This window comes from Purpureocillium lilacinum (genome assembly GCF_023168085.1).
Source record: "Purpureocillium lilacinum CBS 284.36 DNA, scaffold_2, whole genome shotgun sequence".
Taxonomy (NCBI): domain Eukaryota; kingdom Fungi; phylum Ascomycota; class Sordariomycetes; order Hypocreales; family Ophiocordycipitaceae; genus Purpureocillium; species Purpureocillium lilacinum.
In genome coordinates, this window is record NW_027072112.1 from 678328 (window position 1) to 705898 (window position 27571).

The 27571-nt window shown below is 57.8% G+C and overlaps 10 protein-coding genes across 10 annotated transcripts; 4 read left to right on the top strand and 6 right to left on the bottom strand.

The window, feature by feature from the left end:
- Positions 1-1048: 1048 nt before the first annotated feature.
- PLICBS_002022 (methionine aminopeptidase 2) lies at positions 1049-2546 on the bottom strand (the record flags this gene model as incomplete). Its single annotated transcript, XM_018321643.2, has 4 exons — positions 1049-1105; positions 1163-1249; positions 1309-2444; positions 2504-2546. 4 exons carry the CDS (start codon positions 2544-2546, stop codon positions 1049-1051), a joined length of 1323 nt encoding a protein of 440 aa, XP_018179122.2.
- Positions 2547-3126: 580 nt separating this feature from the next.
- Positions 3127-5114, bottom strand: PLICBS_002023 (uncharacterized protein; the record flags this gene model as incomplete). Its single annotated transcript, XM_065599940.1, has 4 exons — positions 3127-4224; positions 4289-4390; positions 4449-4483; positions 4538-5114. 4 exons carry the CDS (start codon positions 5112-5114, stop codon positions 3127-3129), a joined length of 1812 nt encoding a protein of 603 aa, XP_065456012.1.
- Positions 5115-6593: 1479 nt separating this feature from the next.
- Positions 6594-7095, top strand: PLICBS_002024 (uncharacterized protein; the record flags this gene model as incomplete). The annotated part of the gene is made up of 2 exons (XM_065599941.1): positions 6594-6621; positions 6743-7095. 2 exons carry the CDS (start codon positions 6594-6596, stop codon positions 7093-7095), a joined length of 381 nt encoding a protein of 126 aa, XP_065456013.1.
- A 2259-nt stretch (positions 7096-9354) lies between these two features.
- Positions 9355-10608, bottom strand: PLICBS_002025 (uncharacterized protein; the record flags this gene model as incomplete). The annotated part of the gene is made up of 1 exon (XM_018321646.2): positions 9355-10608. One exon carries the CDS (start codon positions 10606-10608, stop codon positions 9355-9357), a length of 1254 nt encoding a protein of 417 aa, XP_018179125.2.
- A 536-nt stretch (positions 10609-11144) lies between these two features.
- PLICBS_002026 (uncharacterized protein) lies at positions 11145-13706 on the top strand (the record flags this gene model as incomplete). Its single annotated transcript, XM_018321647.2, has 1 exon — positions 11145-13706. One exon carries the CDS (start codon positions 11145-11147, stop codon positions 13704-13706), a length of 2562 nt encoding a protein of 853 aa, XP_018179126.2.
- Positions 13707-14005: 299 nt separating this feature from the next.
- On the top strand, positions 14006-16040 carry PLICBS_002027 (polyketide synthase; the record flags this gene model as incomplete). Its single annotated transcript, XM_018321648.2, has 5 exons — positions 14006-14025; positions 14250-14536; positions 14679-14825; positions 14927-15863; positions 15926-16040. 5 exons carry the CDS (start codon positions 14006-14008, stop codon positions 16038-16040), a joined length of 1506 nt encoding a protein of 501 aa, XP_018179127.2.
- A 158-nt stretch (positions 16041-16198) lies between these two features.
- Positions 16199-18670, bottom strand: PLICBS_002028 (uncharacterized protein; the record flags this gene model as incomplete). The annotated part of the gene is made up of 1 exon (XM_018321649.2): positions 16199-18670. The coding sequence occupies one exon, from the start codon at positions 18668-18670 to the stop codon at positions 16199-16201; it is 2472 nt and encodes an 823-aa protein (XP_018179128.2).
- Positions 18671-19474: 804 nt separating this feature from the next.
- Positions 19475-21238, bottom strand: PLICBS_002029 (uncharacterized protein; the record flags this gene model as incomplete). The annotated part of the gene is made up of 1 exon (XM_018321650.2): positions 19475-21238. One exon carries the CDS (start codon positions 21236-21238, stop codon positions 19475-19477), a length of 1764 nt encoding a protein of 587 aa, XP_018179129.2.
- Positions 21239-23578: 2340 nt separating this feature from the next.
- Positions 23579-24062, top strand: PLICBS_002030 (uncharacterized protein; the record flags this gene model as incomplete). The annotated part of the gene is made up of 2 exons (XM_018321651.1): positions 23579-23639; positions 23707-24062. The coding sequence occupies 2 exons, from the start codon at positions 23579-23581 to the stop codon at positions 24060-24062; spliced, it is 417 nt and encodes a 138-aa protein (XP_018179130.1).
- A 658-nt stretch (positions 24063-24720) lies between these two features.
- PLICBS_002031 (uncharacterized protein) lies at positions 24721-27547 on the bottom strand (the record flags this gene model as incomplete). Its single annotated transcript, XM_018321652.2, has 5 exons — positions 24721-26024; positions 26093-26767; positions 26832-26920; positions 26993-27114; positions 27428-27547. The coding sequence occupies 5 exons, from the start codon at positions 27545-27547 to the stop codon at positions 24721-24723; spliced, it is 2310 nt and encodes a 769-aa protein (XP_018179131.1).
- Positions 27548-27571: the final 24 nt, after the last annotated feature.

A 27571-nucleotide genomic window follows, 5' to 3' on the forward strand; every position in this document is an offset into this window, starting at 1 on the left:
TCGGGGGCAAACGCGTTTCGAGATTGGGCCTGCTCAGAGAGCGGCGTGTTCAATCCGCTGCGGTGTCGACGTGACGATGAGGGTCGTGAATCTTTGAAAAACACACAGCTCGCTGAGGAAAGAAGAAAAAAGGTCGCTGAGTGTAGCAGGTCGATGGTCGACGACGGGGTTGAAGGGATGTGGAACCAAGCCTCAGCTCCGCGCGGCGATTGTGGACGTGAGGTTTTTTAAAGGAGGGCACAAGGGCGCTGCATGTGAGAGGCTCGGCGTGCCTTCGGAGCGCGTGTGGTTTTTTTTCGGAGTGGCGAGGCCTGACGCCATGCCGCATCGGGTCAAGCGGTTACCCGATGCGGTTACCCCCGTGCCTGCTGGCGAGAAAGCACCGGGAGCGGGATGAAATTTTTGACAGCCCTGATTCGCCCGCGCGGGCGTGACCAATAGGCGTCGCCGTGACCGGCCCCGGAGCCGCTCGGGGTCGGCGGAGGAGAGGGGGGGGTCGGGGTTCGCGGGTGGTGGCGACAAGCTTCCTGGGCCTGTAACGTGCCTGTATTCTGTCCCCGTAGATCTAGTTGCTTCTCTGCCAGAGATCGAGGCACGGCTGTTGGCTATATTGCCGCTCGATCGATCCATATCGCCTCGTGCGTGGAGCTCAGGCTCCAGTATTGGTCTGAGGCTCAGGCATGGAGGCAAGCAAGGCAAGTAAAGCAAGTAAGGCTTCGGGCGATGAGGTAGAGCCCATATCGCTTCATAGGGATGCTCAGACGCGGAGCAGTGAACAGGTGGTTGATTCAACAGAGAGAGTTGTGATTCGCGGCGTTCCGCTTTGGCCGCCAAGTACGACTACGTCAGACCAAGTTACTTAAACACAGGGCTCCCTGCCTGGACGCATCGACACATATTTACCCTCGAATGGTGGTAAACATCAAGCGAGCGCAGGTAGCCACCACTGAAACACTTTAATCGATACCGTCATGGCTCGGCCGTATATTCACGTCTCCTCGACGCAGCGACTACCCTATGAAACAGATTGTCGTTTTCAGAGTCTTGTCTAGTAGTCGTCGCCACGGCTGATGACCTCCTTCACGGTCGGTCGGATCAGGATCGTCTACACGTTGTTAGCTGCGCTGCGTAGACCACACGCGTTCCGGGGAGGTACACTTACGTGCTCAAACTGGGCCGTGTACGAGCCCTTCTTGTCGCACAACGGCGGGTACGCCTCGACGATGCCGCTGTTCACCAGGCTGTTCAACTGCTCCGGGTTAGCGGCGGTGAACCAGACGTTGTTTGCGAAGGTCAAGAGATGCTCACCCCCAGCAGGTACTTCTCCTGGCCCAAGCGGTCCAGGTAGCGGCGGCAGAACGGCAGGGTGCCAAAGTTCTTGTTGATGACACTGAGCAGCGACTTGGCCGAGCTGAGGCGCAGGTCGACGTGCTGCACATCGGTGTTCTTGGCGTAATGCGACACCTCCATGTCGTCACGGACGTAGCCGTTGCCCGTGCTGCCAAACGTCTCAATGGCAAATACATCGCCCTCCTCCATCTTGGTTTGGTCGTTGCTCTTGACAATCGGCACCGCCTTGGTGCCGTGGATGCTGTAGGGCAGAATCGTGTGGCCCGTCAGGTTGCGGATGCTCTTGACGGGGTACGTGGTGCCGTCAATCTCGACCTCGAAGCTCTCCATCGTCTCCTGGATGACGCCGCCAATCTCGCCGACGCGGGCGTCGATGCCCGCCTCGCGGATGCCCGCATTGGTGGCCTCCTTGACTGCCTGCAGCAGGTTGTCGTACTTGGACTCAAAAGCCATGGTGAAGGCAGAGTCGACGATACGACCGTTGACGTGGACGCCGAAATCGACCTTCATGACGTCCTCCTGCTGCAGTACCATCTTGTTGCCCGCGTTGGGCGTGTAGTGAGCCGCGCAGTGGTTCAGACTCAGACCGCAGGGGAAGCCCATGCCGGCCTTCATGGCGTCTCCCTCGGAAAGGCCATCGTGGCCCGTCAGGGCACGCACGCCGTCCTCGATGGTCTCGGCGATCTCGGTGAGCGTCTGGCCCGGTCGCACCACCTTTTGTGCATACTGGCGCACCTGACGATGGATCTCGGCGGCCTCGCGGTAGTCGGTCAGGAAATCGGTGTTCATGTTATCGAGGTGTCGCTTCTCCTCGCTCGTCGTGCGGTAGCGATTCTCGTCCTTGTACTCGACCTCCTCGCCCTTGGGGTAGTTGCCGTTGGGGAACAGCTGGCTGACCTTTACGCGGGGCGGCTCGGACTGGGCCGTGGGGTTCTTCTTCTTCTTCTTGGGCTTTCTCTTCTTCTTCTTCTTGGCCGCGCCGGTCACGGCGCCGTCGGCGGCCGCATTGTCTTCGGCATCGTCGTCAGAATCGTCGCCGTGGTCCTCGTCGGCGGCGGGCTCAGGCTTCGCGCCCTTGCCATTGGCCTCGGCCACTGCGACAGTCAGTATCGCACCCGTGCAATCACCAATTTCGGAGCAACCAGAAGCGCACCTTTGAGCTCCTTGAGAGCCTCCGTGGGAACTTGAGCTGCCATCGTGGCACAGTTGTCGTGTACTGTGTCCAGTGTCTGGAGGGGATCGCCAGGACAAAAATCGCCCGTCGCTGGTGGACACAAAATGCGAGTTACCCCGCCATACCCGGCCGGCAGCACGGGCAACCCACTCTCGCCACTCCTGGCATTTGTTGCGCCTCGCCCTTTCGGTGGGCCTCGCTGACCGCAAATCGTCAAGCACAATTTACCAATGTCCATCTACCATGTCGAGCTGTCGCTTCATACGCTGCGCCTGGCATGGCCACTTATGAAGTGCACTGGATTAAAACAAGCCTCAGGGTTCTGAAGTAAGCCGCGACGGGACTCCGTGGCAGATGCGCCAGTAGCTCCGGCGCTCCGGCCAATCGCGCGACTCTAGGTAAGCCGGGTGAGCCATGCGGGTGTGGTCGCGCGACCTAGCCGTCCACCTTGCCACTGATCCCCGGGACCTCGCCCAAAGCATGTAACTAGTGCTGGAAGGGCCATGAATGGAACATGGAAGCAACAGGCCATGGAGGTTTGGTATGGCATGTCACTATATAATCTCGCTGAAACATTGTCGAAGTTCATCTTCCAGGGGAAGTTAACTCCTGTCAAAATCAGTACCTTCGAGGCCGGCGCCTGACATTCCTTGCCCGCCATCGTGGCTCGGTAGCCGCCGTCCCAGTGCAATGGACCCGTGTCTATCACCCACGGCCGGTGTCTCCAAATCCTTTGTCTCCGTGCCCTGCCATCCCTTGTAAATGGTTTCGTGACAGAGGATCAGGCCGCCACGGTGCCGTCTAGACGCATCGTCGAGTTCCACGACCTCTCTGCTCCTCAAGGCAGACTCAAACTCAGGTTCGGTCATGTAGACGAACTTCTTGCGGCCTATGCGACTGCGGAATGCGGCTATACCGTAAAATCCAACGAACCACAGTGCCGAGAAGGCAAGCACGCTCCATGCCGCGAGTGGGACGACGTACCATGAAGTCCCCTCTGAGACCCACGATCGTGTGGGGGGGACCCATGTCATCGTGACCAGGAACATGTTGCCAATAAGATACAGAATCGCACAGACAATTCCCACCTTTGGATTTACTGTCCCTTTGATCATTTGACTCCAGCTCTTTTGGACCGGCTCTTGCTCTGGGACCTGGTTGTAGTTCGGTGTCTGAATTGGCTGCGTCGTGGGCGGGCCATGAAAATGAAGAATCAGGATACCAATCGCTAGGAAGCTCCCAAACCAGCCAGCGAGGATGTAAGTGAAGAGTTTCGATAAGATTATGTAGGCGTTGTTTACCGAGGCACCGTATGTTGCCATGAGGAGAGCGATGCACGTTGCGAGGTGGAGCACGAGGGCCCCAACGGGCGTCTTCTCCCTGTGATTCTGTGGGTTCAGGAACGTGATCCTTCGGCCATGCGGATGCCTGCCCCCGCTTTCGAGCCACACCAGAAACCTTCCGAGGCTGAAGTCTTTGTTCTTGGCGAAGAATCCAGCAAAGGGGATGAAGCACTGCTTTGCGATCTCCTGCTTCATTCGAGCGGCGGTAAATGTCCAGACCACAATGTTCCCGAAAGACGAGATGGCGAGAAATGCATTCAATGTCCGGTTGGCTTGTCTGTCATTGTCGAATATTCGTCGGAAGAACTCCTGAGCTACGTTGTTGTGAATCTGTGCGCTGGCCGGGACGATGATCATCTATGCGGCACCTCGATTAGCCACGAACACGTGAACTGAGTATGGTCGACCTAGCGGAACTTACATAGCAAATATTGACAGCTATATAGAGCACGGATATGATGCCCATGCCCCACCAAACAGATCTCGGTAGATTCCTCCGTGGGTTCTGTGTCTCACCCAAGACCTGTCAAACTTGGTCAGCTACATCTCAGCTTGACTGGGTGCCGTTGTAAGCAACTCACGTAGTTGGGTTGATAGAATCCAAAATATGCGAAGACTATGTTTTGTCAGGTTTTTATATTCCCTTGCGAGAGTGTGTGTCGTGGCTTACCAACGGTGATAAACGCCTGTCCGTATCCGCTCGCACCACTGTCAGACTCAAGAACCTCCTTATCGAGGTCATCATTCATGTGATTCCGGCGGTAGCCCCATATCCCTGACCACCCACCGGCAACCACCCAGGTTGAAATGATCATGGAAATCATTAAAAAGACCTTGACAAAAGCAAGGACGTTGTTGAGGACAATTCCACCGCGTCGAGAGAAGGCGTGGATGAAACAGGTAATCGTTGCAATTGCAATGGCGATGCCATACACGCTGCCCTTGCTGAGATCCAGGGCGGATTTCTCGGGATTGGCTGCTTGGAGGATGCGCAGCGCGCAGTCGATGCAGTTGCTGGCCATGTTGCCGACGCAGATGAAGCAAATGCCAAACATGACGCCGCTCAGCATGATCGTTCCTTTGCGGTATCGCGGCCACTGGAACACATATTGGAGATAGTGGAGCTCTCCTCCAGACCGTGGGACCGATTGCTCGACTCCGTTGACGACATAGCGGGGCACATTGAGCCCGTACTCAACGTAGACGTGTGACCCCACCAGGCCGTATGCACATCCGAGACACCACATGAGGATGGCGATGCCAGGGCTGCGACAGCCCTTCATCACCTCCTGAGGACCACTAAAAATGCCAGTTCCTGGAGCATGTCGTCAGCGACTCACTCCTCGAGACCATGTATCAGTGGCAAATGTTGCGAACCTATTGTCCGGTTTATCACGAGACAGGTCGCATCCAGAAACGTGAGGCGGAAAGGCTCTGCGGGAGCTCGTGTGACAATACGATTTTTATCAATGGGAATGTCCAGAACCGTGTTCAAGAGGTCATCATCATGCTGGGCAGTTTCGGGCACCAGCATCCTCGAGGGACCATCATTGTGGGTATAGGATGAGTGATCCATGGACGGGTTGTGGTCAAGCACGTGCTGGGATCGGTGTTGACAGGAATCGCGGAACTTAGAAAGCGCATTAGTGAGCGCCCATTTGTTGGGAAGAGATGCGAATCATCAGCAGGAGTTTGCATCAAGTGTCTCATGTGGTTAGAGAAGCAACAAGTCGCCCGCCAGTGTCAAGAAATCCTGACTCCCATGAAGACGGCAATGGGTCGCACTCGGCTGGTTAGGCGTCCAGCCCCACCAAGAATGCACTGGCTCCAAAGTCATTGATGAGTGCAGATGAAAAGGGGGAAAGCAGCCTCACATTCTGCAGGCGTCGCATGGTCCTCCCCGGACGAGGCAGCCTGCTCAACAGTCAACCCCTGCAGCCGGCTTGGCCAGTTGTGGTCCTTTTGGTGATCCCGCATGCTAGCGCCGCCGCCTCGTCCTGCCAACCTGCAGTCAACCTTGCAGATCTGCCAGCCGAGCCTCTTACAGCGCATACCGAGCGCGAGCTGAAAGTGCACGCACCGTCGTGTCGCCGATGCTGTGTGAGTACGTAGGCCTTTCTCGGGAGACCAGCAGTGCCGCGTCGCCTGCTGCCTGTGACTGGGAGCCGATGGAGAAAGTGGCTTAGTTCATGTTGGATATCTATGGACGGGAGCAACCGCGGTCGTGCTGTGCAGAGTGGTATGAGCAACCGCTTTGCTGCGCTTCTTACCATGGCCATGGCTCCGAATCAATCGCCTCCGTTATGCGTTAAGGGGGAACTACGTCAATCGTGGCTGTGCTACCAGCCCTGTGTTCCCTCACTTTCTGCGCACCTTCAAATTCCTGCGCCCTAGTTTGCACTCGTCCAGCCTGAGGTCGCCACTTCACAAAGTCCATGTGAGGGAAGGCTAGGCCTCCAGCGTGGCAACAGATAGAGACGCACTGCCGTCCCCCGCATCCCTGTTGCCCTCCGCCTCCGAGGCTGAGCAGTAGGTACTTCTGGTGAATACTGCCCGCTCATCGGTCTACTCTGCTGCATCTTCGGTCACCGCCCGACATCGCAATCTGATTGTGCCTTGTTCCATCAACTCATTTGTCATGGCCGGACCCATCCAAATAGGCGATGCTATCAGATTGGCTGAGCTTGCATGGACTGTATGGAGCTTGGGTTGGGCATCGGAGAACAATGCAGGTTGGTGACGACCCGATGGTCCGTGCGGCAATCTTAATTCAACGTAGGCCATCGCAGAATGCCTCGACGTTGTCCAGCTGGCGCGTGAAGGGGCCGAAGTTGAAGGGAGCTCTACCGATGATCATTTTGCTGACATTTACAAGGCGAAAACTACAAAGCCTTTGGCGCTGACGTGCGCGCCTTGCACTCCAGTCTTGGCCAGCTCGAGAGTGCCATCAAACGAGCCCAGACGTCGCTCATCTCACATGGCGCCCAAAGCAGGGATATCCTGGGCGGCGACCAGACCTCACTATCAGAGATTGTTGGCGACTACGAGGCTACGCTGGTGGAGTGCGAAAGGCTTCTCTGGGACAACCGACGGTATGCCCAGACAACGGGCCCTGCGACGAACATCAACTGGAACATCAATGTCATGCCCCAGGTTGACTATCTGCGCAGCCGGATCCAGATGCACAACACTCGTATCCAGCATGTTCTGAAGCCTTTCGAAATGTAAGACTTCCTTATGGAGACCACTCAATGAAACACGAAAAAGTTAATTCCTTGCCCTTCTCAGCGATCTGATCAACAACTTTCATGGAGACTTGGCTCAACGCATCACAAGCCTTCACGTAGACGTCCTGCGCGTCAACCGAAACATCGACACCCTCATCGCTCAGCACTATCCAGATGTCGCAGCGGCCATCGAGCAACGGCTGGAGCAAGAACTCTGCTCAGTCAGAATCCCGGATCCGTTGCTAGGCAGGCTGGGAGGCATGTTCGACCGTCACAAACTGGGCCGGCCGCCAACCCTGCATGAGATGGCCGACTGCTTTCTCATCCAGTTCGAGAAAAGCACCGTGATATTGCCTATCTCAGTGGACGACGATAGGCAATCCCCTCCTGTCGATCAGTACTTGGCACTCCTCAAATGCCAGCTCGTGATGGATAGAATGAAAGACACCAACGAGCTACGGAATCCGCGAAGGATGTCACATTGGCCGGGATATGTGAGAGCTCTCGAAGAGGTGGGTTTTTCACGCATGCCTGTGTTTACATGTGCTCATCAGGTACGCAGAAACTATCTCAGCAGTCTTCGAGGTTCGAGACTGAACTTACGACACCCGACGTGTCAAATTGCGAAGACAAAAGGCTCGAGATATGGCACTCAGACGATAAGCCTACCAAGACACCCCATCCGGCAATCGGTCCACTCTATATTGATGTCGTCGAAGTGTTAGCAACCCTTCTTGGAAGTGCCGCGCTGTTGCTGACTTACAGCCCCAGGGCCCTCGCGAAGGAGTCCGCCGTCACAGCTTGGAGGACGGTCCGAGTATCAAGACAAGCCCATGCCGAACACCGATTTCGACTGGTGGAAACCTGGGGCTCTCGTGGTGAGCCACCAGTCGTGGAGTCGCGTGTCATGGACATCAACATGCGCAAAGCCACGCTCATTCCCATCTATGCCGACCCTGTGGGTAAGGCAGGCAAAACACCGCCACTGGAGATCGTCCTCGAGGACAAAGCCAGCTCCTATCGATTCTTGTTCATGGATCTGAGAGATCTTTTCCTCTTTCAGCAGGCCTTCACTGATTTCAAGGTTGCCGAGAGTTTCATGGAGTGGGGTTCCCCTAGTTCCATTGCTTGCTGGCACAGTTTGTTAACCGAAACAGGTCCCGTGCACGAGCCGTATTTGTTAGACCCGGCAAGGAAGAGTCGTTTGAAGAAGACACAACACTCCAGCTCTGGATCCCGTCACCGATGAAGGAGCGGTCTGGAAACAGTCGAGAGGACGATAATAGACGGCCCAGCTCCGGCTCACAGGAGTCAGTTCCCTCTACACACATCGAAGCAGGTCGAGCAAACAGCGTCATTTCCTCCAATTCTAGTACTGCATTCTCCACCACGAGCTACTCCAGTAAAGAAGACGTTGCCACAGCCAGGATCGATCAGAGAACCACCACCACAGCCCAGGGTGTGATGCGACCCGTGCCTCGTAACCCCCTGCTCGTCATGTTCACAAGAGATCAGCAATCCAGGCGCTCCCTCGTGGCCATCATGATCGACGACGACACAAATCCAAATCCAGAGCGATGCAACTGCCAGAAATATCGCGACTGTCGTATCACGGCCCTGGAGAGAAGGCCTTCTTCGACATTGCGAGCCCAGCGACTTGAAAATTGCGCCAAGTGGGATTTGTTGCCGATCATATCATCACGGAATAACTGGGACGGTCTGTTGCGCGTCAGTATTTTGTTCCCTACGGTAGAAGCCCGGCACAAGTTCGGTGGCAGCTCTTGTAATTGCAGGTTGTTGACCGAGCTTGATGTGGACGTGTGTCTGACGCGTCGGCACCAGGGGCTCTGGGGGATTGTAAGGAACTACTTTCGCAGACATATGGTCATGTGGCAGCAAGAGAAAGATGGCCAAAAAGAGGTCGACGATATGTCGGGACAGGTACGGTATATGATGTCCCTTCGAGACAGGCGTATGACTCGATAAGGGAGCAAACTATATAATGGCATTGGCTTCGAACATCCGCCGCGGTATATATGCGCAATTTTCACCCTCGGCAGCTAGCAGTCACCTTATATAGCTATATACTATTAGTCCTCGCGTCGCAAATAGTGCCGCGACCCCCTCGACTATCCACATTAATATAAAGTCGTTAAATAGCCCTATTTAATCTCTTATTTATCGCTAGTAATAATAGCCTCGAACTATCCCCGAGGTCAGGCTAAGCATAGATCCGGTCTTAAGATATCTTAGAGGAATACTATACTAAACTTTTCATATACTTCTTCCCCTTACCGTAGCTGCTCGCAAGCGTCGTATTTAGCGTCGCCTTGATAGCCCCCGGCTTGTTGAGCGTCTGGCAAAACAGAATCGACGTCTCGGTGCACTTATTGTCAAAGTCGACGGTCCTTGTCTGGGAAAAGGCCCTCCCGATGCTCGCATCCGCGGTCGACCGCCACGTCCCCTTTTGTGAGTACCGGTCCAGGTGCATCGCGATGACGAGCCAGATCTGCCACACAGTCCACACCAACTGGATCGTCCGTGGCATCCACAGCACCTGGCACAACAGGCTGGCGGGGAACAAGGTCCCGAACGCGACAATGAGGACAAGCTGCGCCCTTTCGCGCGCCTGGCTGCGCACCGGGTGCCCGTAATGTCGGAAGAATTGGTTCACCACGCTCGGAGGCCCCGAGATGAGTATGAACTTGCCTTCGGTGGCCGGGCACTGCACCTCCCAGACACGATGCGCCTCGTCGTCGGGCGCTTCCGACAAGTCATCGAGGCCCTCGCGATGCACGGCGAGAAGGGCGCCCAGGATACGCATCACCAGCGGCATGACGAAGAGGATGGCCCACGGCGAGCGCAGGATGACGGCTACGCCGACCATGACGCCGATGCCGCTGAGCTCGGCCAGGCAGATGGCCAACATCGTCTCCAGTCCGATGCTGCCTATGCCCTCGCGCACCACAGGGAGCCCCCCGTTGGCAATGTCGGCCGCCGTGGCTTTGGCAAGTACCAAGTGGTCGACGGTAATCCTGGCCCGAACAGGCTGCCTTCCGGTGCTACCTGCCTGCTCCAAAGGCCGACCTTCTTCAGCGGCCTTGTCCGGCCGAGGTCGTTGCAGGTCCGGTATGGGCATCTTCAAAAGCGCCTGCACCCAAATGCAGTTGCGGACCTGCGACACACGCTCGGGCTCGGCACCCAGTGCGTGCATCGTGTAGCTCATGCCAAGGTCTCGGTAGAATGCCGTGCCCAGCATGTGGCCCTGGACCGCGCCGCTCAACAGCCCATAGCGGTAGACCGCGTCCATGACCTCGAGGGCCGCGGGGCTGATGGGTCCGGCCATGGAATAGAGCAGGACCAGGCGCGGGATGCTCTCGAGGCTCAGTGACGAGAAATGGCGCTGCGGCCAGAGGAAGCGGTCAAATATGGTTGTGGTCGCGGCCTGCCCGCCCAGGTAGCCGAGCAAGGCGTTGAAGGCGCCAAAGACGTCGCCGCCACCAGGGTCGGACATGGTGATGCCGTGTGTTGGTATATGCTGAGGATCATGAGAAGCGGAAGCGAGTCTTCACAAAGCAGCTTGGCACCTAACAAAGAGTAAGTGTCCGAGGCGCCTGTCGCGATCCGGGGGGTTCTCACCATGATCAGAGCGTGAAACGAAAAAGGCATGGCCTCCCCTGCAGTCAGCAATCATGCAGGCAGTCGTCGCCTATGCTCGCACTCTGGCGAATCAACGCATCGACCATCGGGTGGTCCCGCTTGCGCCCACGGCAATTCTCCTGGCCGGCTTATTGTGTGCCTGTTCCTCGGCCTCTGCTGAGATGCGTGTTGTCTCTGCACTGGACTCAAGCTGGCATGATTCGGAGTCGGACTTGAAGCGCTGTGGGGCTGAGACGGTGAGGCCGTAGCCGACCAGACCTCAGCTCACATGAAGCAACCAGATTCAGGCACCGAGTGAGAGGTCTTGACAACAAATTACTCGCGCGAATCAAGCTCCAGCGCAGAGCATTGAAGCCATCGTTGAGGGCAAGCAAATCCGCATCACGCAACATGGACCCCAAGTTAGCCGTGCAGCAGGCCTCGAGCCCGGAACAAGCCAATTTTTACCATGACTTTGAGAGGTTTGCGGCAAATTTGCTGGCACCCAAGTTCTACGTCAAATTGACGTCCCGCTACCAATTCTCCGACCAGTACAATGACATGTGGAACGAGTCCTGGGCCGAGTATGACGCATTCGAGGAGAGGAGAGTGGCCCTTGGCGCCCACCGGCTGGACTTTCAGGAACCTCTGGAGGATTGGAGGCGGGCAGACGACAAGTTGCGCCGCGAATACTCTCCAAACCAGGTCGGCATCTTCGGCAAGGTGCCCCTATATTACGCCCTTCATCTCTACATCGTGGAGACCTCGAAGGAGGACCTCCAAGTTGATAGGCTGTACTCGTGGAAGATGGCCATGCGCGACTGGAATCGCTTCAGAGAACTCTACGGGTCCTCTGACAAGTTCCGTGCGGAGCTATCTCCAATCCAAAAAACGTCATTCGGCATCCTCGACGACTGGTGGAACTCTCGGTACTCGCCAAAGAGAGACATCGATGCATTTCTTGCGTCCGTGGAGGAGCTTTGTCAAAGGGCATCGATTACACCGCCGACGTCGTCCGATTTTTTTCACGAGTGGACGTGCCATTCCCACTACCATACCGCCTGTCTTGAGCTCTTCTTTCGCGAATTCCATGCCATGGAGTGGGAGCCGCATATCCCCCGGCCCAAACTTCTCAACCTGATGGCCTGCAGACGAGGCGCGGCGCGGCACGCCATACATATGCGCTTTTCCTGGGCAACCTACAGATCTCTTGTTCTGAGGAGCCCTACAAACGAAAACGAGCCGGCCCTTCCAGCGTACGTCCAGCCGGTACGAGAGATGGACGGGTGGAAAAACAACATCTTCTTCCAGGAGCCGCCCATGGGCGACATCTCCCGCGACGCTTACGCATTGATGTTGGACGTCGCCACCGATCCTCCGCGCTATCTGTGGGATGTGAAGGCCAAGCAAACGGTTCGGACGAGCGACTTCGCGAAGTGCCCTGACTACGTGTGTGTCAGCCACACCTGGGGGCGGTGGACTTGCCGGCCGCCGAAGCTTGTGCGTGTCCCCAACGTGCCGTGGGAGATCAAGGCGAACACCTTGTATGACGTTCTCGACGTCCCAGAAATGCTTCTTGGCCTCAAGGCGGACTACGTCTGGCTCGACCTCTTTTGCCTACCGCAGAATGACTCCCCGGAGCACCATGCCGAGGTCGCCAACCAGACTGCCATCTTTAGACGATCCAAAGCATGCGTGGCGTGGCTGAACGACGTCGAGGAGTGGAAAGTCACAGCCGCTGCTCTCGACGATATCGGGCTCCGGTACCTGCAGAACACTTGCAACCACCCGGATCTAGAGGTGAGCGATGAGATTCGCCAAGAGACTCACCGAAGGGCAAGGGCCCAACCTGAACTCCTGAAGCCTGGAACGAGCGTGGAGCCGTCTAGCTGGTTCTCTTCCCTTTGGACGCTTCAGGAGACTGTCCTGTGTCCGAATCTGCAGCTGTGCACCAGAACTATGGAGACGCTCAGTGACGGAACTGGGACGCCGGTGTCCCTGTCCACGCTCCTTACCCTCGTTGATTTGCCCAAAACCCCATCCGGAGTCCGCACCAAGCAGCTCATTAGCGTGGGTAACACGTCTGGAAGTCAAATCCCAGATGCTTGCCTGGCACTCAGCCGACTGTCGCATAAGACGCAGCTCGGCTGGGTCCTCAGACAACTAACCCCCATCGACGTCATGATCAACGCCAACCTCCGTGTATGTAAGCGGTCCCGCGCAGTGGCCATCATGTCGGCTCTTGATGTCGTGGATTGGTACAAGGAGTGCAAGCCGGACAAGGACGGCAAGGTCAGTAGTACGGGACATGACGATGACGTGCTCGTGCTCGAGACGTTTCCCCTCTCGTTCATTCGCGAAGCCGCCAGCAAGTTGGGGTCGTCCTTCTACTCGGCCCTGACGGACGTCAACGCCTACCGCATGGAGAAGTTTGACACCTTGACCGGGTTCGGCGACTATCAAGTCGGCAGCATGATGCCCTTCACCAAGAACCACGGGTGGGTTTCCTCGGTGTATGCGGCCGCTCCAGTGTCCCAGCTGAGGAGGAGGGATCACGAGGCAGTGGCCGGCTGGGTGATCCAGGAAAACTCTGGCGTGCGAATTCGTTATGCCGGCATCTTGGCTTCGTCCGAGGACCCTCTGAAGAACGAAGAGGCTCCCATCAAGGCTCTCGTCACTACCATAGGCAGAGAGAGGGAGGAGGGAAGTGGGAGAGGTAGGATGATGCTCAAGAAGGATCCCGACACGGACCTGCGCTCCAAGCTTCGGGAATTGGCTGGTAAGAAATCTGTCTACTATGCCGTGGTCCTGTCCGACGACTTTGGACTGCAGTTTGGTTTGCTGCTCCAGACGGCCAAAATACGGCTCCCCACACCAGGGATCAAGAGATATCTGTGCAAGGTTGGCATCTTCTGGACCCAAAGCAGGATGGACACGGTGCCAAGCACAAAAGTAAACTGGGTCGTGGCATAATTCCATGTGTTTGTACGACATTCTATTGTGGTGTTGTTTAGCTAGATGGCTGCATACGTCTGCACTGCCGCATTGCTATGGAATAGTGAGGCCGGCGAGCTACACGTCATTAGAGGGTGCTTGCGCAGCTACAGCGTGTCGCGACAAGCTAGCTCGAGTGAGAGACAAACAACTGGGAGTGGTAGCTAATGTCCTATTCTACAGCCCCGAGCATGTTTTGAGGTCCCAGGTCTCGACGAAACTCACCCCAGCAATGCCAGAGATCAACTGATGGGAGGCCACACGGCACCACCTGCGGAATGGGTAGCTACCTTCAAGGGTCCTCGCTGCCCATCTTAGCAGCTGTGTCTACGTGAACGTCTACTGCAAGACTCAAAGAGACCTTCTGATCTTGCCTGGTCTGCATTTGGACTGTCGGCGACTACACTGAGCACTTCTGCAACCGCTGGAGGCGACCTTGTAAGATTTCCTTGACTCCGTCAGCCACATCGGAAGTAAGGAGGAGTTAGAACGCACCCACCAAGCCATAACAGAATTGCAAAGCCCCGGCGGATTCGGCCAGCAGCTGCAGGCACGCCTGGTGCAGCACTCGGGCGAGCAAGGCGAGAACGACGAGGTCGTCGACATGTACGTCAGGAACAAGTGGCTGCGCTGGCGAGACTGGCGACCTCGGCTGCGCAACTTCTTCTCCACGCTTCCCGGCCAGGACACAGCTCGTCGCCCTCAGGCCGACCAAGCGGCGCGGCTCTCCCTGGCGGCGTATGGGTATGAACTAGCGCTGGATGCGGGTACTGTTGGCCAAGACTACTATAATGAACAAGCACTCGACAGTGAATACCGCCTTGCTGGATGAGATGAGATCGAGGGGAGCGAGGTTGCTAACTCGAACAGCGACAGTAGCGACTTTACACTGGCTGTTCAGTTCCAATCGCACCCCGGCCCCGGACTGTGATACTTACAATCGCTACCCAGAGAGTGACCACTTGATTGCCATGAAACGTGGCCATGCATACCAGGTTCCACTCAGGGACGGTAATGGGCAGGTCATAGCATATGACAAACTGAAATCCATCTTCGAGACGATATCTAAGCAGGCACCCAACGACATAAACTGGGTGGGTATTCTCACTGCTGACCATCGCGACAAGTGGGCAAATGTAAGGAGATGGGACGTTCTTGGTGCGAGACAGGCCAACTGACAGCGCTGGAGAGCCGGCAAGAGGTCATGGCGACCAGTCAAAGCAATCAGGAGTTTATCACGGCGGTGGAGCGGTGTCTATTCATCGTGAACCTTGAGGATGCAGCTCCAGAATCGGCCACGGAGCGCGCGAGTGTCTTCCTTCTAGACGACAACTCGAATCGGTGGCTGGACAAGACGCTTGCCTTCATCGTTTGCGCCAACGGGGTGTCTGCGATTTGGGGCGAGAACACCATGGTCGACGGCACGACCTTTGGCGGTCTCATCAAAGCCCTCGCCACGGACGAGTTCGACGAAACATCTAATGGGGAAGTCACGGAGCCGGCGGTGACTGGCAGCGACTTTCAGCATCTCCCATGTACCATCCCCCCGACTCTCAGTGAAAACGTCGTCGCTCTCCGAGCCCAATACCAACCCAGCCACAGCGGCTACACTCTCGCCAATCTAAAGCACACAGACTACGCGGCGACATATCTACGACAGCACAAGCTTCCACCAAAAACGGTCATTCAGCTTGTGATCCAAGTCGCCATTCGCCGCCTCTTCGGGTTCAGCCCCCTGGGCGACGTGGATGTCATATCCTTACGTCCTTTCCGCGGAGGGCGGACGGACATGATCTATCTAATGACGCCGGCCGTTGAGGCGTTCTGTGCCGCTGCCGAAGACCCCAGTGTTAGCGCTGGGACAAAGAGACGGCTGTTCCTGGAGGCGGTCCAGTCCCATGCGAGGCTCGTGACGCTATCGACACGAGGGAAGGGGTTTCGCTGGCATCTCATGGCCTTGCTCGAAATGTTAAGACCCGGCGAGGAGCTTCCGGGCTTCTACCAGGATGAGATATACAAGAGGACGACGGAGCGCCCGGTCTGCACGAGCTTCACCGAGTTTGGGTTGCCGGAGATGGGGAGATGCCAGCCCCGCAAGGGCGACGTCTGGGTTGGTGTGCAGGTCTTTGATGAGTTGTGAGTACAGCACCACGCACCCCGTTTGTGAGGGGCAATCTGGCTGACTACGTTGCGAATAGTGTTCAATTCACGGTGATCAATGGGGAGGGCAAGTCGGATGAGTTTGTTGAGCGCCTCAGGCGAGCCGCCGAGGTGGTGAGAGACATCATTACGGCCGGGACCGACATCGAGTAGGTTTAGCACTGATGGTCTCGCCGTTGCAGTTGAGAAAAGGGTGTTGCGTGTTCGTGAGAATGGCAACGGGCATGCAAAAGTGGTCGGAATATCTTCTATCGATCGGTAGCAACGCTTGCTAGAGTGATTCTAAGAGTAGGAGATAAAAATCGCAAAATCTATAGGTCAACAAGAACATCCTCATCGGTACTGCCAAGCTGCTTGCGCCATAGGGCGGCATACTTGCCCCCCTTATCCAGTAGCTCCTGATGCCTGCCCCTTTCCACGATGGAGCCCTCGTGCAGGACGAGGATCTGGTCAGCCCGCACTACGGTCGACAGCCGGTGTGCGACCACAAAGGTCGTGCGTCTCCTGCTGACGCGCCGCAGCGCCGCCTGGATCTCGGCCTCAGTCTCCGTGTCGACGGCGCTCGTCGCCTCGTCGAGTATCAGCACTGGTGGGTCCTTGAGGAAGACGCGCGCGATGGCCAGCCGCTGCACTTCGCCACCCGATAACTTGACGCCCTGCTCGCCAACCTTGGTTGAGTAACCGTCTGAGAAGGATAGGATCTTATCGTGGATGGATGCCGCACGGCATGCCTCGTAGATCTCATCATCCGAGGCCGACAAGCGCGCGTACCGTAGGTTCTCCATGATGGAGGCGTTGAAGAGCAGCGGGTCCTGCGGCACGACGCCAATTACATCGCGCAGCGAGCCCTGCGTCACGTCGCGCACGTCCTGCCCGTCGATGCGCACGCCACCGCCCGTCACGTCGTAGTACCGCAGCAGAAGCTTTACAAGTGTCGACTTACCCGCGCCCGTGGTGCCGACGAGCGCGACCGTCTGCCCTGGCTGGGCGACGATGTTGACGTCTCGGATGGCCGTGCGTTTGTCGTCGTACGCAAAGTCGACGTGGTCGAACTCGACCTTGCCCTCGACGACGGGGCCGAGCCGCGGCGCACCCTCCTTGTCCGAGACGGTGGGCTCCGTGGTGAGAAGGTCCAGCAGCCGCTCCGCGTCAATGAGATCCGCCATAAGGTAGCGGTATTCATGCGACAGGAACTTGATGGGCCAGATGAGGAAGTCCCAGTACTGGATCAGGAAGACAAAGTCGCCGGGCGACGACCTCCCCGCGTGAACCTCGTGCACGACGAGGCATGCCAGCGAGAAGAATGTGACGGGGATGAGGGCCTCACTTAGCGCCGTAATGTACGCATCCCACTTGGACCAGTCCATCTTGGCGGCGAGGTGCTTGTCGACGGCGCTGCCGAAACGCTGTCGCTCGTGGGAGAACATGTTAAAGGCCGAGACGGTGACCCAGCCCTGGACGGCCTGATGCATGACCCTCGCCTGGCGCCTCTCCGCGCGCGTAACGCGCCGCCTGTTATCGACGTTCCAGCTAGATGTGACAACCTCGGCGGCGAGGAAGAGCAGCGACGCCGTGACCATGCATAGCGCGACGGCCGAGTTGAACTTGACGTATAGGAGGACAAAGGCGACGGCCATGTCGGCGACCGTGGGGAGCATCTCTAGGACTGCCGTGTCGAGCACGCGCGTGAGAGCGCCGCCCTGCTCTACGGCCTTCATCACCTCGGCCGAGTCGCGGTCGGCGTGGAACTCCATGGCGAGCGACATGACGTGCGCGAAGGCGGCGTTGGTGAGCCGCCGGTACGAGAACTGCTCGACGGGGATCTTGGCCAGCGCCAGGATCATCTGCATCCCCGAGTTGTCGTGCACGAGCGTAAGGACCAAGTAGATGGCGAGATCCGCGTAGGGGAGCTGCCGGTCGAGCAACTTGTCGGCGATGAGTCCGAGCTGCGAGGGGACGAGGATATTGAAGACTCGGTCGCCGATGAGGCAAAGCATGCAGACCACGAGACAGGCTTGGACCTTGACGTCGTTCCTTGGGATGAGGTACGGGAGGAAGACTTTGAAGTTTTCGAGATAGACGGTCCAGCTGCCGCTCTTGCGCAGTTGCGTCGTTCGGATATCCTTGCCGTCATCGTCGTCGTCATCGTCGTCATTGACGTCGTCCTCGTTAGCCATGCCTAATCCCCGTGTCGAGTCGCTACTGATTGACTGCCGATCCGTGCCGTACGATGGGCTCTCCGCGCCGTCTCCCAGGAAGGCAGTGGCCTCTTCTGCGCTCCCGCCGCTTTGTTGTTTACGCCAGGGACGTCGGAAGAGGCAATCTGCGAGCGGGCAAACGGCGAGGAGAAGCCGGCTGATCTGGACCGCCAGCACGGCCGATTGCTTCTGTGTGTGCCCGCCCGACGCCACCTCGATGAGCAATGATGCGACGCCAAACAGAAGAGAAAGCGTCGCCACGCCAAGGATCTCCGTGACCACGAGTCGGGGTCTCAGGCAGACGGCGGCCCACGCCAGGGCATAGTAGCCTGCCGCAACGGCGTGGTCCTGGCGCTGCCCCAGACCATCTCCGCGGAGTGCCACAAGAACAGCCTCAGCAACATATGCTCCTGCAATGAGACAAATTACGGCCGTCCTGAGGACAGTCTTCCGCAGTACCGAGCGCTCTTCGTGGTTCTTCTTGCCGTAATTGAGGAGAAATGAAATGAAAACGAAAAATAAGACCAAGAGCGTGGACGTCACGTACAGGAGCCTGGAGAGGCTCGCAACAGAGGCCAGGGCCATGACTGACGCACGGGGGTCGTCGGATCGTGCCGAGAACTGCAACTGCTGCTCAATGATTGCCGGCAGCCATGCTCAGCTTCGCACGGGCATATGATATCAATAAAGGCGCATGTTGGGAAATTCTTGCTACCCAGCGAACGCGCCATCAATGGGGCGTGGCTGTGCATGGTTAAGCGACGGAGGACGCAGTGGTGCTTCCGGAGTGTGATTAAGACTTTCAGTAATTAAGGGTCACCGAGTGACTCACCCATTGGCTTTGCCTTTTGCCTTTGCTATATATGCTAACGCGTGTCTGTGGGGCGAGCAATCGAGCAACACTTGTGGGATACAGTCACTGCGCGATGGCTCATTCTGTCTCAGACGAGGCGGGTTTGCGCAGCAATTCGCCTTTGCTGCATGAGGGCATAACTTTGCCGATTGCCACTCAATTCGGCAATTGACTGTTCTGGCTTCGGCCGTTGATGGGCCCACCTCTCTCTACTCAGCCTTATGGGCAGGCCTCCGGCACACACCAGAGTCGTTCTCAAGCGGAGCTTTCCCGAGGAGATAACCTTGGAGGTAAGTCTGTTGTGTGTGCTTAAGGAATGCGGTGCTGCAGTTTGTTGTGCCGAATGAACATTGAAGCGTTGCATTAGAGCGAGGTGGCAAAGACCACCCAGCCGTGACGACGAGACGCCCATGGCCTATGTTAGTAATTAGGTTCCGAATTATGGGATATTTCTCAATCGTACATTTTATTTCCCAGGAAGCTCCAGTCGCTATGTAAATGAAAACAATGACAGTGTATCCTGCCGCCGAAATTACTCAGAGCTCGCTCGACTGAACCTGGAAGCCACCACCCCGGTCCCGGACATATCGAAGTCGTGTATCCTTGCCCATCATGGAGGCAACTTCCTGCCCGTCTGCCGCGCTCCCCCTGCAACTGACGCCCTGCAGCGCGGGTCGCAAGAGCGCAGCCATTGAGAGGTAGCTATGACACCGCACCTGCACCCGGTTCGCCACGAGAATCGAGACGACAGCGATAAGCAGCTGGATTCCGACCGTTAGGCCGAGGATGAGGTGCAGATATGTCCAGTTTGTAATCTCGAGGGTGATGCCCTTCTGGGGTACCATGCCACGAGCATTGATGTTCCCGTTGCTCTGCGTCGTGATGGCGATGCTGCCAATCGCGTACCTCGAGACGGTCCTGGCCATGGTCTCGGCAGAACCGTTGACGGGCGCTCCAAAGACCGACTGGGCTGGGTAGCTCTGCCATTGGTATTGCTTGGTGTCGTTGGTCAGGCCATACACCGAGGAGCCATATCCTTGGAGAGCAATCGCCGGCGCTGCGTACCGCGTCACGTTGACGCCGACCTCTTGCTCTTTGATGACCGCATTTACCACGGGCTCAACTGTGATATTGCAGCTATACGCCCAGGGGTCTGTTTTTGACGCCTCGAAAACGTCGACTTGGCCCGAGCTATCCCAAGACTGCTTTGCCGGGTCATGGAGAAAGATGCTTTGATCCGGGCCATTGACAGACGGCAGTTCCCAGTCCTCCTTGGTTCCGTCGCTATACTGCACGGTGATGTTGGCACTGAGGCCGTCGCCGCCCTTCAGTACGCGCCAGCTGTCGCACTCGGCCTGTACTGAAATTGTGCGGTTTGAGGCCACGTTGGAGTAGTAGACTGCACCGTCTGGCGACGACTCGTAGAAGACGAAGGTGTACGATCCCTTCTCGTCGTTCCAGAAGAAGAAGGGGTCGTCGGGGTTGTAGATCTTGCCGGGTTTGGGCAGGGTCGCGATGTCGTCGTCCCCGAAAGCGATGGACACCATGCCAAAAGTGTTGGCAGTGTATCGTCTAGCATTAATGGCCTGGGATTCATTGAGGGTTCGGGAGGCGTTCCTGGCAAGCGCCGGTCCCACCTGGATGTCTGACATGTCGGGAATCGAGACGATGCCTGGCGCAGTGACTGTGAATTTGTCGGCCGGGTTGACGTTGTAGGTGATGCCGAGCAGGGCGAGCGCAATTTGCGAGGCCAGGTTCAGTGCCACGAACAGACAGACGAAGGCTTGTACGACCGGGCGGCGCGACGTCCAGCCCAGCATGACGAGTCGGCTCAGGCTTTCGCTCTGCAAAATCAAATCGGCCTCCCGTGGGGTGTAGTCGCGCAGGCTCAATAGCCACCACCGTAGCTCGCCGACGTCGCCCTTGAGGGAGCTGGCCAGGTTCAAGCTGAGGGCGATGGACAGGCCAATGACGAGCGAGTTGAACTCCTTTTTCTTGCTGGCCGGCATGGCCTCCTTGTCCGAGTAGCTCCAGATGACGCCGTAGATGGACATGGCGAGCGCAACGGTGAGGAGCCACCGGCAAAGGCTGAGCAGTCCCATGTGGCGAAGCTGCTTGCCGCGGTGGAACTGCTCGTACGCGTAGCTAGACACGGCTCGCTGCGACGACGACGACGACGATGAGGCCTGGCGGCTGTTGGGCCGCAGGGGCTTGATGGAGACGGCCATGTCATCGAGTTCATAGGCCGTCGAAGACGCCGACAGAGGCTGGATTTTTGCATCGTCGACGGTGGCGGCCATTGATGTCGGTGGGAATCATGACAGACTGGAGGAGAGCAGCTGGCTGTGGCAGCACAATGGCGAGCTTCCAGGATAAGGTTGTGGCTTTACCGGCGAGAAACGATGGGCTTTTTCAGCTGTGCCGTCGCTGTCCATTTAGGTTCTGGCCCACGCCCCGTCCGTCTCCGACCTGACTGGGAAGGAGCGACCGCGGGAGCAACTTGCAAGCCTTCTGTTGGCGCTCGGCAGGGTGTTTGGCGACAAAAATGAGCTGCATCTTGCTGCGCCAGAAGCGCAGGAGCGAGTGCTCGATATTTTCTCCCGGCTGCCATCCGACGCCATTTCCTTCTTCAACGGTCCTTTGCCGTGCTACCAAACGCCACGAACGACCGTCTTGCGTGGCTGCGGGGCCGCTAACTCCAAACGGTCGTCGCTGTGACGCCGGCATCCTGGGGCGGGAGTCGATGGCGCCCTACAGGGCTGGCCGGCAGGTCTGCAGCTTGTCCCGCGTCGGTTGCAGAGCACAGCACCAGCACAGCAACAGCATTTCATTCCCAGCCCTACTCCCATCTGGGCGTAAAGTGGCATGATCATGATGTTGGCAAACCCCTCACAGCGCCGGGCGCGACGCGCAGCAATGCCCACCAAACACAGAGGACACAGGCGGTCGCCACGATCTCGGCACTCGACACGGATGTCGCACAAAGCGTCGTGCGCGGCGAGCGGGACTTGTGCTGGTCGGGAGAGCTGTGACTGCCAATCACCCACAAGGGCACATCGCCGGTCGACAATGAGTCTGACTGGGTATCAACCGGCTTTCCCACGATTGGCTTCGACTCACCCTCTTTGGTCCCCAAAACACCGGAACCCGTCCGTCAATGGGGAGAAGAGCCAATGACGCGGCACGAGTCGGGGTCGCCGCTTTGCACAGCCTCCGCTGACTGTGCCGCAGGCCCTGCCATCACGTTGGCACAGATGGAGAGTCGAGGACTCTTTGTGCCGGGTCGTCAGCTCTCCCAGTTCGGTTTCAAGGTGACTGCAAGCCGTTGAGCACCCCCGATTGCCTGCGAAGGGGTCTGAGAAGCAATGCGGCAGGTGGCCTCTCGCCGATGTAGTGCGACCAACACGCATAACGGCACGCACCAAGCCGGCTTGATGACATTGCCCCAGTTGTCGGCCGTTGCCGGGCCTCCGCTAAGACGCGAGACCGGGGCGTAGTGGACGGCAGTCAACCGTTTGCAAATGGAAGAGTCACTGCAAACATCATTCCGTCCGTCTCCCCAGGACCGCAGGAGGTCATGTTATTATGACAGTTCGTGCAGGAAGCCAGTGTGACAGCGACGAAGGGAACAGAGCCTCATTTGTATTTCCACGTAATCTTTTGACATCGCCATCCATTCGGCATCGGGCCGCGCCCGTTACAAAAAGCAGTCACAGCTCCTATAATTAACGGCCAGGTTACATACCGGCGCAACGCACGCGGGGTTCTGTTGCAGCGTCGCCTCGACAGATACGAGCACAGCCGATCAGCAATGGCCGCGTCCTCGTATGTTTCGCCGCGAGCTCATGATCAATGACGACGGCGGCCCAAATCTGTGTTCTTTCTGCCGATCATGTCTCACTGTAGATTGATCTGTGGCCCGCCCACTCCCGTCAGGTGCACCGTGCAGCCCTCATGTCCCCATCCAATACGAACGGCTCGCCTCGTCGATTGGGTCACGGGCGTCGGAAAGGGACTTGGCCGTGTCATTCACTGCGTAATTCGGATGCTTGGGCCACACGGCTGGGGTAAACCGCCCGTACGAGCGCTGGCCACGGTAACCTTCAGCATGTTGCACCGAGCCACGGCACGAAGTACGAATACTCTAATAATAGGGACTTGCATACTGTAGGATACGCGGTCGACACCACCCAATGTTGGTTTGCATACGGCAATCTGACGCTGCCCGAAATACGAACGTGCGCGGCCAACGATCGTCATGCAACTCCTTGACTGCTCACAGGCTGGGCGTCGGTTCACGGGTCGGGGCCTCGCGGGACCTCGCGGTAGCATTGTGGATACAGCGGTTCTGATGCCTCCATCTACCGAACGAGGCGCACGGGGCAGCCGGCAACGGCTTGCGGTGAGGCAACAACAGTTGAGGCAACCGGTGGAGATGCTGTGTTATACGAATAGCTGCGCCCCGTACCGAAGAGCCGACGCATGTCCTCGCTTCGGGAACTATTTAACCTGATGACCCTCCCCGTGAGAGAGTGAAGTGTCAAATCAGACAAGCTTGAGTTAGTCGAACATCAAGACAGAGCCTTTGCCCACCTCGGCCGATTTTAAGCATTGCCACCTGAAACACAACGACCATCATCATGCACTTCTCTCAGTTACTCGGCGTCATGGCTCTTGCTGGCACCGCAATTGCTGATACCGGTAGGTCTCTCGATACCCATGACTTTGGTCGATCAGTGAATCGCGGCTCACACCAGACCTTTCTCAGTGTCTTACGACAGGGGATATGACGGCGGCGGCCGCTCGCTCACAGAGGTGGCCTGCTCCGACGGCGAAAACGGCCTCATGACCCGCTACGGCTGGAAGGTGCTGGGTAATGCCCCTCGCTTCCCGTACGTCGGTGGTGTCGGCGTCGTTGCCGGATGGAACTCGCCCGAGTGTGGCGGGTGCTGGAAGCTCGAGTACAAGGGCCGCAGCATCAACGTCCTGGCCATTGACCATGCCGCCGCGGGCTTCAACATTGCCTTGGCCGCCATGAATGACCTGACCAACGGCCAGGCCGAGCAATTTGGCCGCGTCGACGCCACGGCCACGCGTGCTCCTCTGTCCGACTGCGGTCTCTGAGCCCCATCGACAGTGTCCAAGAGACGGCCTTTCTCACGACTTGATGTAATCACATAAATGGGAGCATGGGTACAAACTACAAATTTACAGTAATGCATAGTTCTGGGTTGGTACTGTCTGGCCGGTGTTGGTTAATGGTTTTGTGGGCAATGACTGGGAAGACAAAGCAAAAGCGCAGGCTTCTGCACCTCACGGCCATATTCTCAATGCAAATGCGCAATTTCTCATGTCTATTTCGTGGCGACTCGGGTTCCTATTTTGGGACTGGTGTTTCGCCTGAGGGTGAACCTGTCGACTTGATGACCGCTATATTGACGTCGAGCCCCGGCAGCAGAGAAAGTCCACTGTTGCGTGTGCAGAGGTCGAGGCAGTGGCTGATTTAGTCGGCCGGCCTATGCTGGCTGAGCTGGTCAGAGCGGAGGCAGGCGAGAGCGATCGATCAACAAAGCTTGTTTTCCAAGAGATGTAGGATCTATCCCGACGCTCTGTACACGGCATTTGACCAGTAAATATTAGACCCATCTGCGAAAACTTCCATGGCCCATGTGCCAAGGTATAGGTATAGCTATAACGTTACTAGTGACGCTACAAAGAGGGGGGGGGGGAGGTTCCAAGGCCCCGGTAACGCAATCTTGGCAATCCCATCTACACTCTTCTCTCATGACCCTCTGACATCCCGTACAACAGTTTCGAGCACCTCCTTGTAGCGCAACAGGTCCGGGGCCTCGCCCGCCCAAAAGTCAAACTGGGCTAGCACCTTTGCGATCTTGCCGCCTATCGGTGTCTGCGTGCCCATCCAGTAGTCGGACGACGGCGCGGCGCCCCAGAGCGTCTCCGTGCCGCCCGGTATCCAGGCGGCGTTGCCGCTCTTGACGACGGCGAGCAGCACCAGCGACGCGCACATGATGCTTCTCAGGTCGTACCACAGGCCGTGGTGGCGGTGACCCCGCGACCGCACGTCAATGGTCTTGAGCGAGCACTCGATGCCCGAGGCGATGAGCGAGTGCAGCACCGCGAGGTCCTGCCCATCGAGAGCCGACCCGGCGACGGCGGCGCGCGCGTTGAACGAGTCCATAGACTGCGGAGAGTCGTGCTCTGGGGGGGAGAATGGATTCAGAAGGCTGCTTATGCGAGGCTGCTGGCTTGTTCCGGCGGCTCTTGCTGATCCAAAGTGTACGAGGTAGTAGAGGAAAGGCTGGTAGAGCCAGGTTTGCATCTCGAGGAGACGGTTGTCGATGGCCCAACTCAACTCTCTGCTGGCATGGCTGCCCCCTGCTTCGCTCCAGTTCAAGTGCGGCGCGCGGATTATAAACGTGGTTTCGTAGTGCTGCATCGCCGGGGGCAGATGGGCGGACCACGAGGAGACCTGTGCCTCAAACTCTTGCGCCATTCTGAGTAGAGGTTTGATGTAAGCCCATGTAGATCTCTCTTGCCTGAAGAATGTGTTGATGATGCGGTTTCCGATGCGCCGCAGGGCGATCTCGGTCATGTAGTAGTACCAGCTTTCCTCCTCGTTGCAGAGCCGGACAGCGTGTTTCCTGAGCTCCACAGCCTCGTCGGTGACGCTCGCCCGGGACTCGTAGGGGCCAGCCCCGCCAAGGCTGCCAGCCGTGGGCGATGTCTGATGGGGCGACTCGGCGCCAAAGTCTTTGCCGTCCGTGGGGATCGGCGACGGAGGAGAGGGGAACAAGTCGGGGTACTCCCCGAGGCTTATCTCGGATTGCTGCAGGGGGAGCTCAACCCGGAACTCGCATTCCGACTTGAAGCAGGACCAATACAGACTCTGCTCCAGCCGGCGCGACTTGCGGTCGGTGGAGCTGGAGTGCCGCGACGGCGCGCTCAACACTTCGGTGAAGTCGCCCAGGATGCCGTGCGTCATCCGGAGGTGGACCTGGCAGAAAATGGAGGCGTGGAGAAAGTAATGCCATGACAGGATCGGGCGAAGCGTGTACATGAGATATACTGCAGCGACGAGTCAGCGTCCCGGTTCGTGTGGCAAGCAATACGGACAGAGTGCACCGGCGCCTTACCTCCCGCGAAGAAGTGGCACTGCGCGCCGAGCATTGAGTACTTGAGAGATCCTAAGCGTCGACAGGCCAGGGTGAAGCACGAGTCGCCTAGCTGGAGCTCTTTGGCATAACGGCGCGACGAGGCTTTCTGCGGCCCGTGTCGCGCAGCATCGTCACTGCCCGTGGACAGCGACGACGGCGTGGGAGGCACAGATCTGCCAAAGGGCTTCGCGACGGCGCCCAGCGCACAAGCCAGGAGGACCAGGCACGACCGCCCGTCCCAGCCGATGCCCTGGTCCGCACAGCGGCGGCCGTGTTTGATGAGGGCTTCCACGTCCAAAATCGGGTTCTTGGTATGGACGTTTTGAAGGAAGCGATCGATGAGGCTGGGTATGTGCTCGTCCTCGAGCGGCGTGAGGCCGGAAGCGTTGATGATGAGGTCCGACGAGGGCGTGTCCGCGCTGCCGGACTCGGTCTGGTCGGGGGTGAACAGGCCGCCGATGAGGGCGTTGGGCGGATACTTGTCCTGGAAGACTTCCCAGCGCAGGACGGTGTCGGCGCTGGCGCGGTGAGGCGGGATCTGCAGGAAGTCGCGCGAGGCCTCGACGGTTGAGAGTCGTGGAGGCAACTGGGCCGACTGCGAGCGGTCCTCGGATGTCACGGGAAAGGAGGCGGTTTGCTTTGGCGTCGGTTGTTCTGTGCAGCCGAAATCAGCCGAGACTACTGGAGACGGGATGAGAGCCGACAAGAGCAAACGGACCTCTGGCGTGGAGTGCCCTCTTAACCGCTTCAAACTCTCTCTGGAGCTGCTCAAAGCGGTCGAGCAAGGTGGCCGTTGCCGTCTCCAAGCTGTGCAAGGGGCTCCAAGTCAGCAAGGTATTCAGATTCAGGGTCCAGCCGGGCGCATGCGCATTGGCTCACCTCAACTTGTCGGTCTGGTCGCCAATGTATTCACAGTCCTGGCCGCTGACGGTGCAGATGCCGCAAGAGGGCCTCTTCTTGTCGCACTTGACCTTGCGCAGCCGGCATGGCTGGCACGCGGCCTGTCGCCGGTGAGGCGCCTAGTGGTTCACGGCTGGGCGTCAGCAAGAAGCCCACAAGCTGTTGCATGACAATGGACGGGCGCGCAATTGGACACGATGGCCGATTCGGGTGCATCCATGGCGCCGAGGAGGGCATCGTCACGATTCATCCTCGTCGTCTGTGAGAATCCATCCAGCGCCACGGAAACTACCTACGGCACGGAGAAGCAGCGACAGTGATGGACAAGTTTTTTTTTTTTTTTTAAAAAAAAAATGGAAAAAAAAAAGGGGGAGAGAGAGAGAGCGGTGAGAATGCGGGCCGTTTACAACGTACTCCTGATGCGACCGCAGCGGTGTCGTTGCCGCCTGCCTGGCGCTGCCGCTTCGCCGGGCGTTCCCCGACACCAGCACCGCCTTCGTCCCCGGACTGGTCGTCGCGTGCCTCTCCCCGCATGGAGGGAGGAGAGATCCCTGCCGG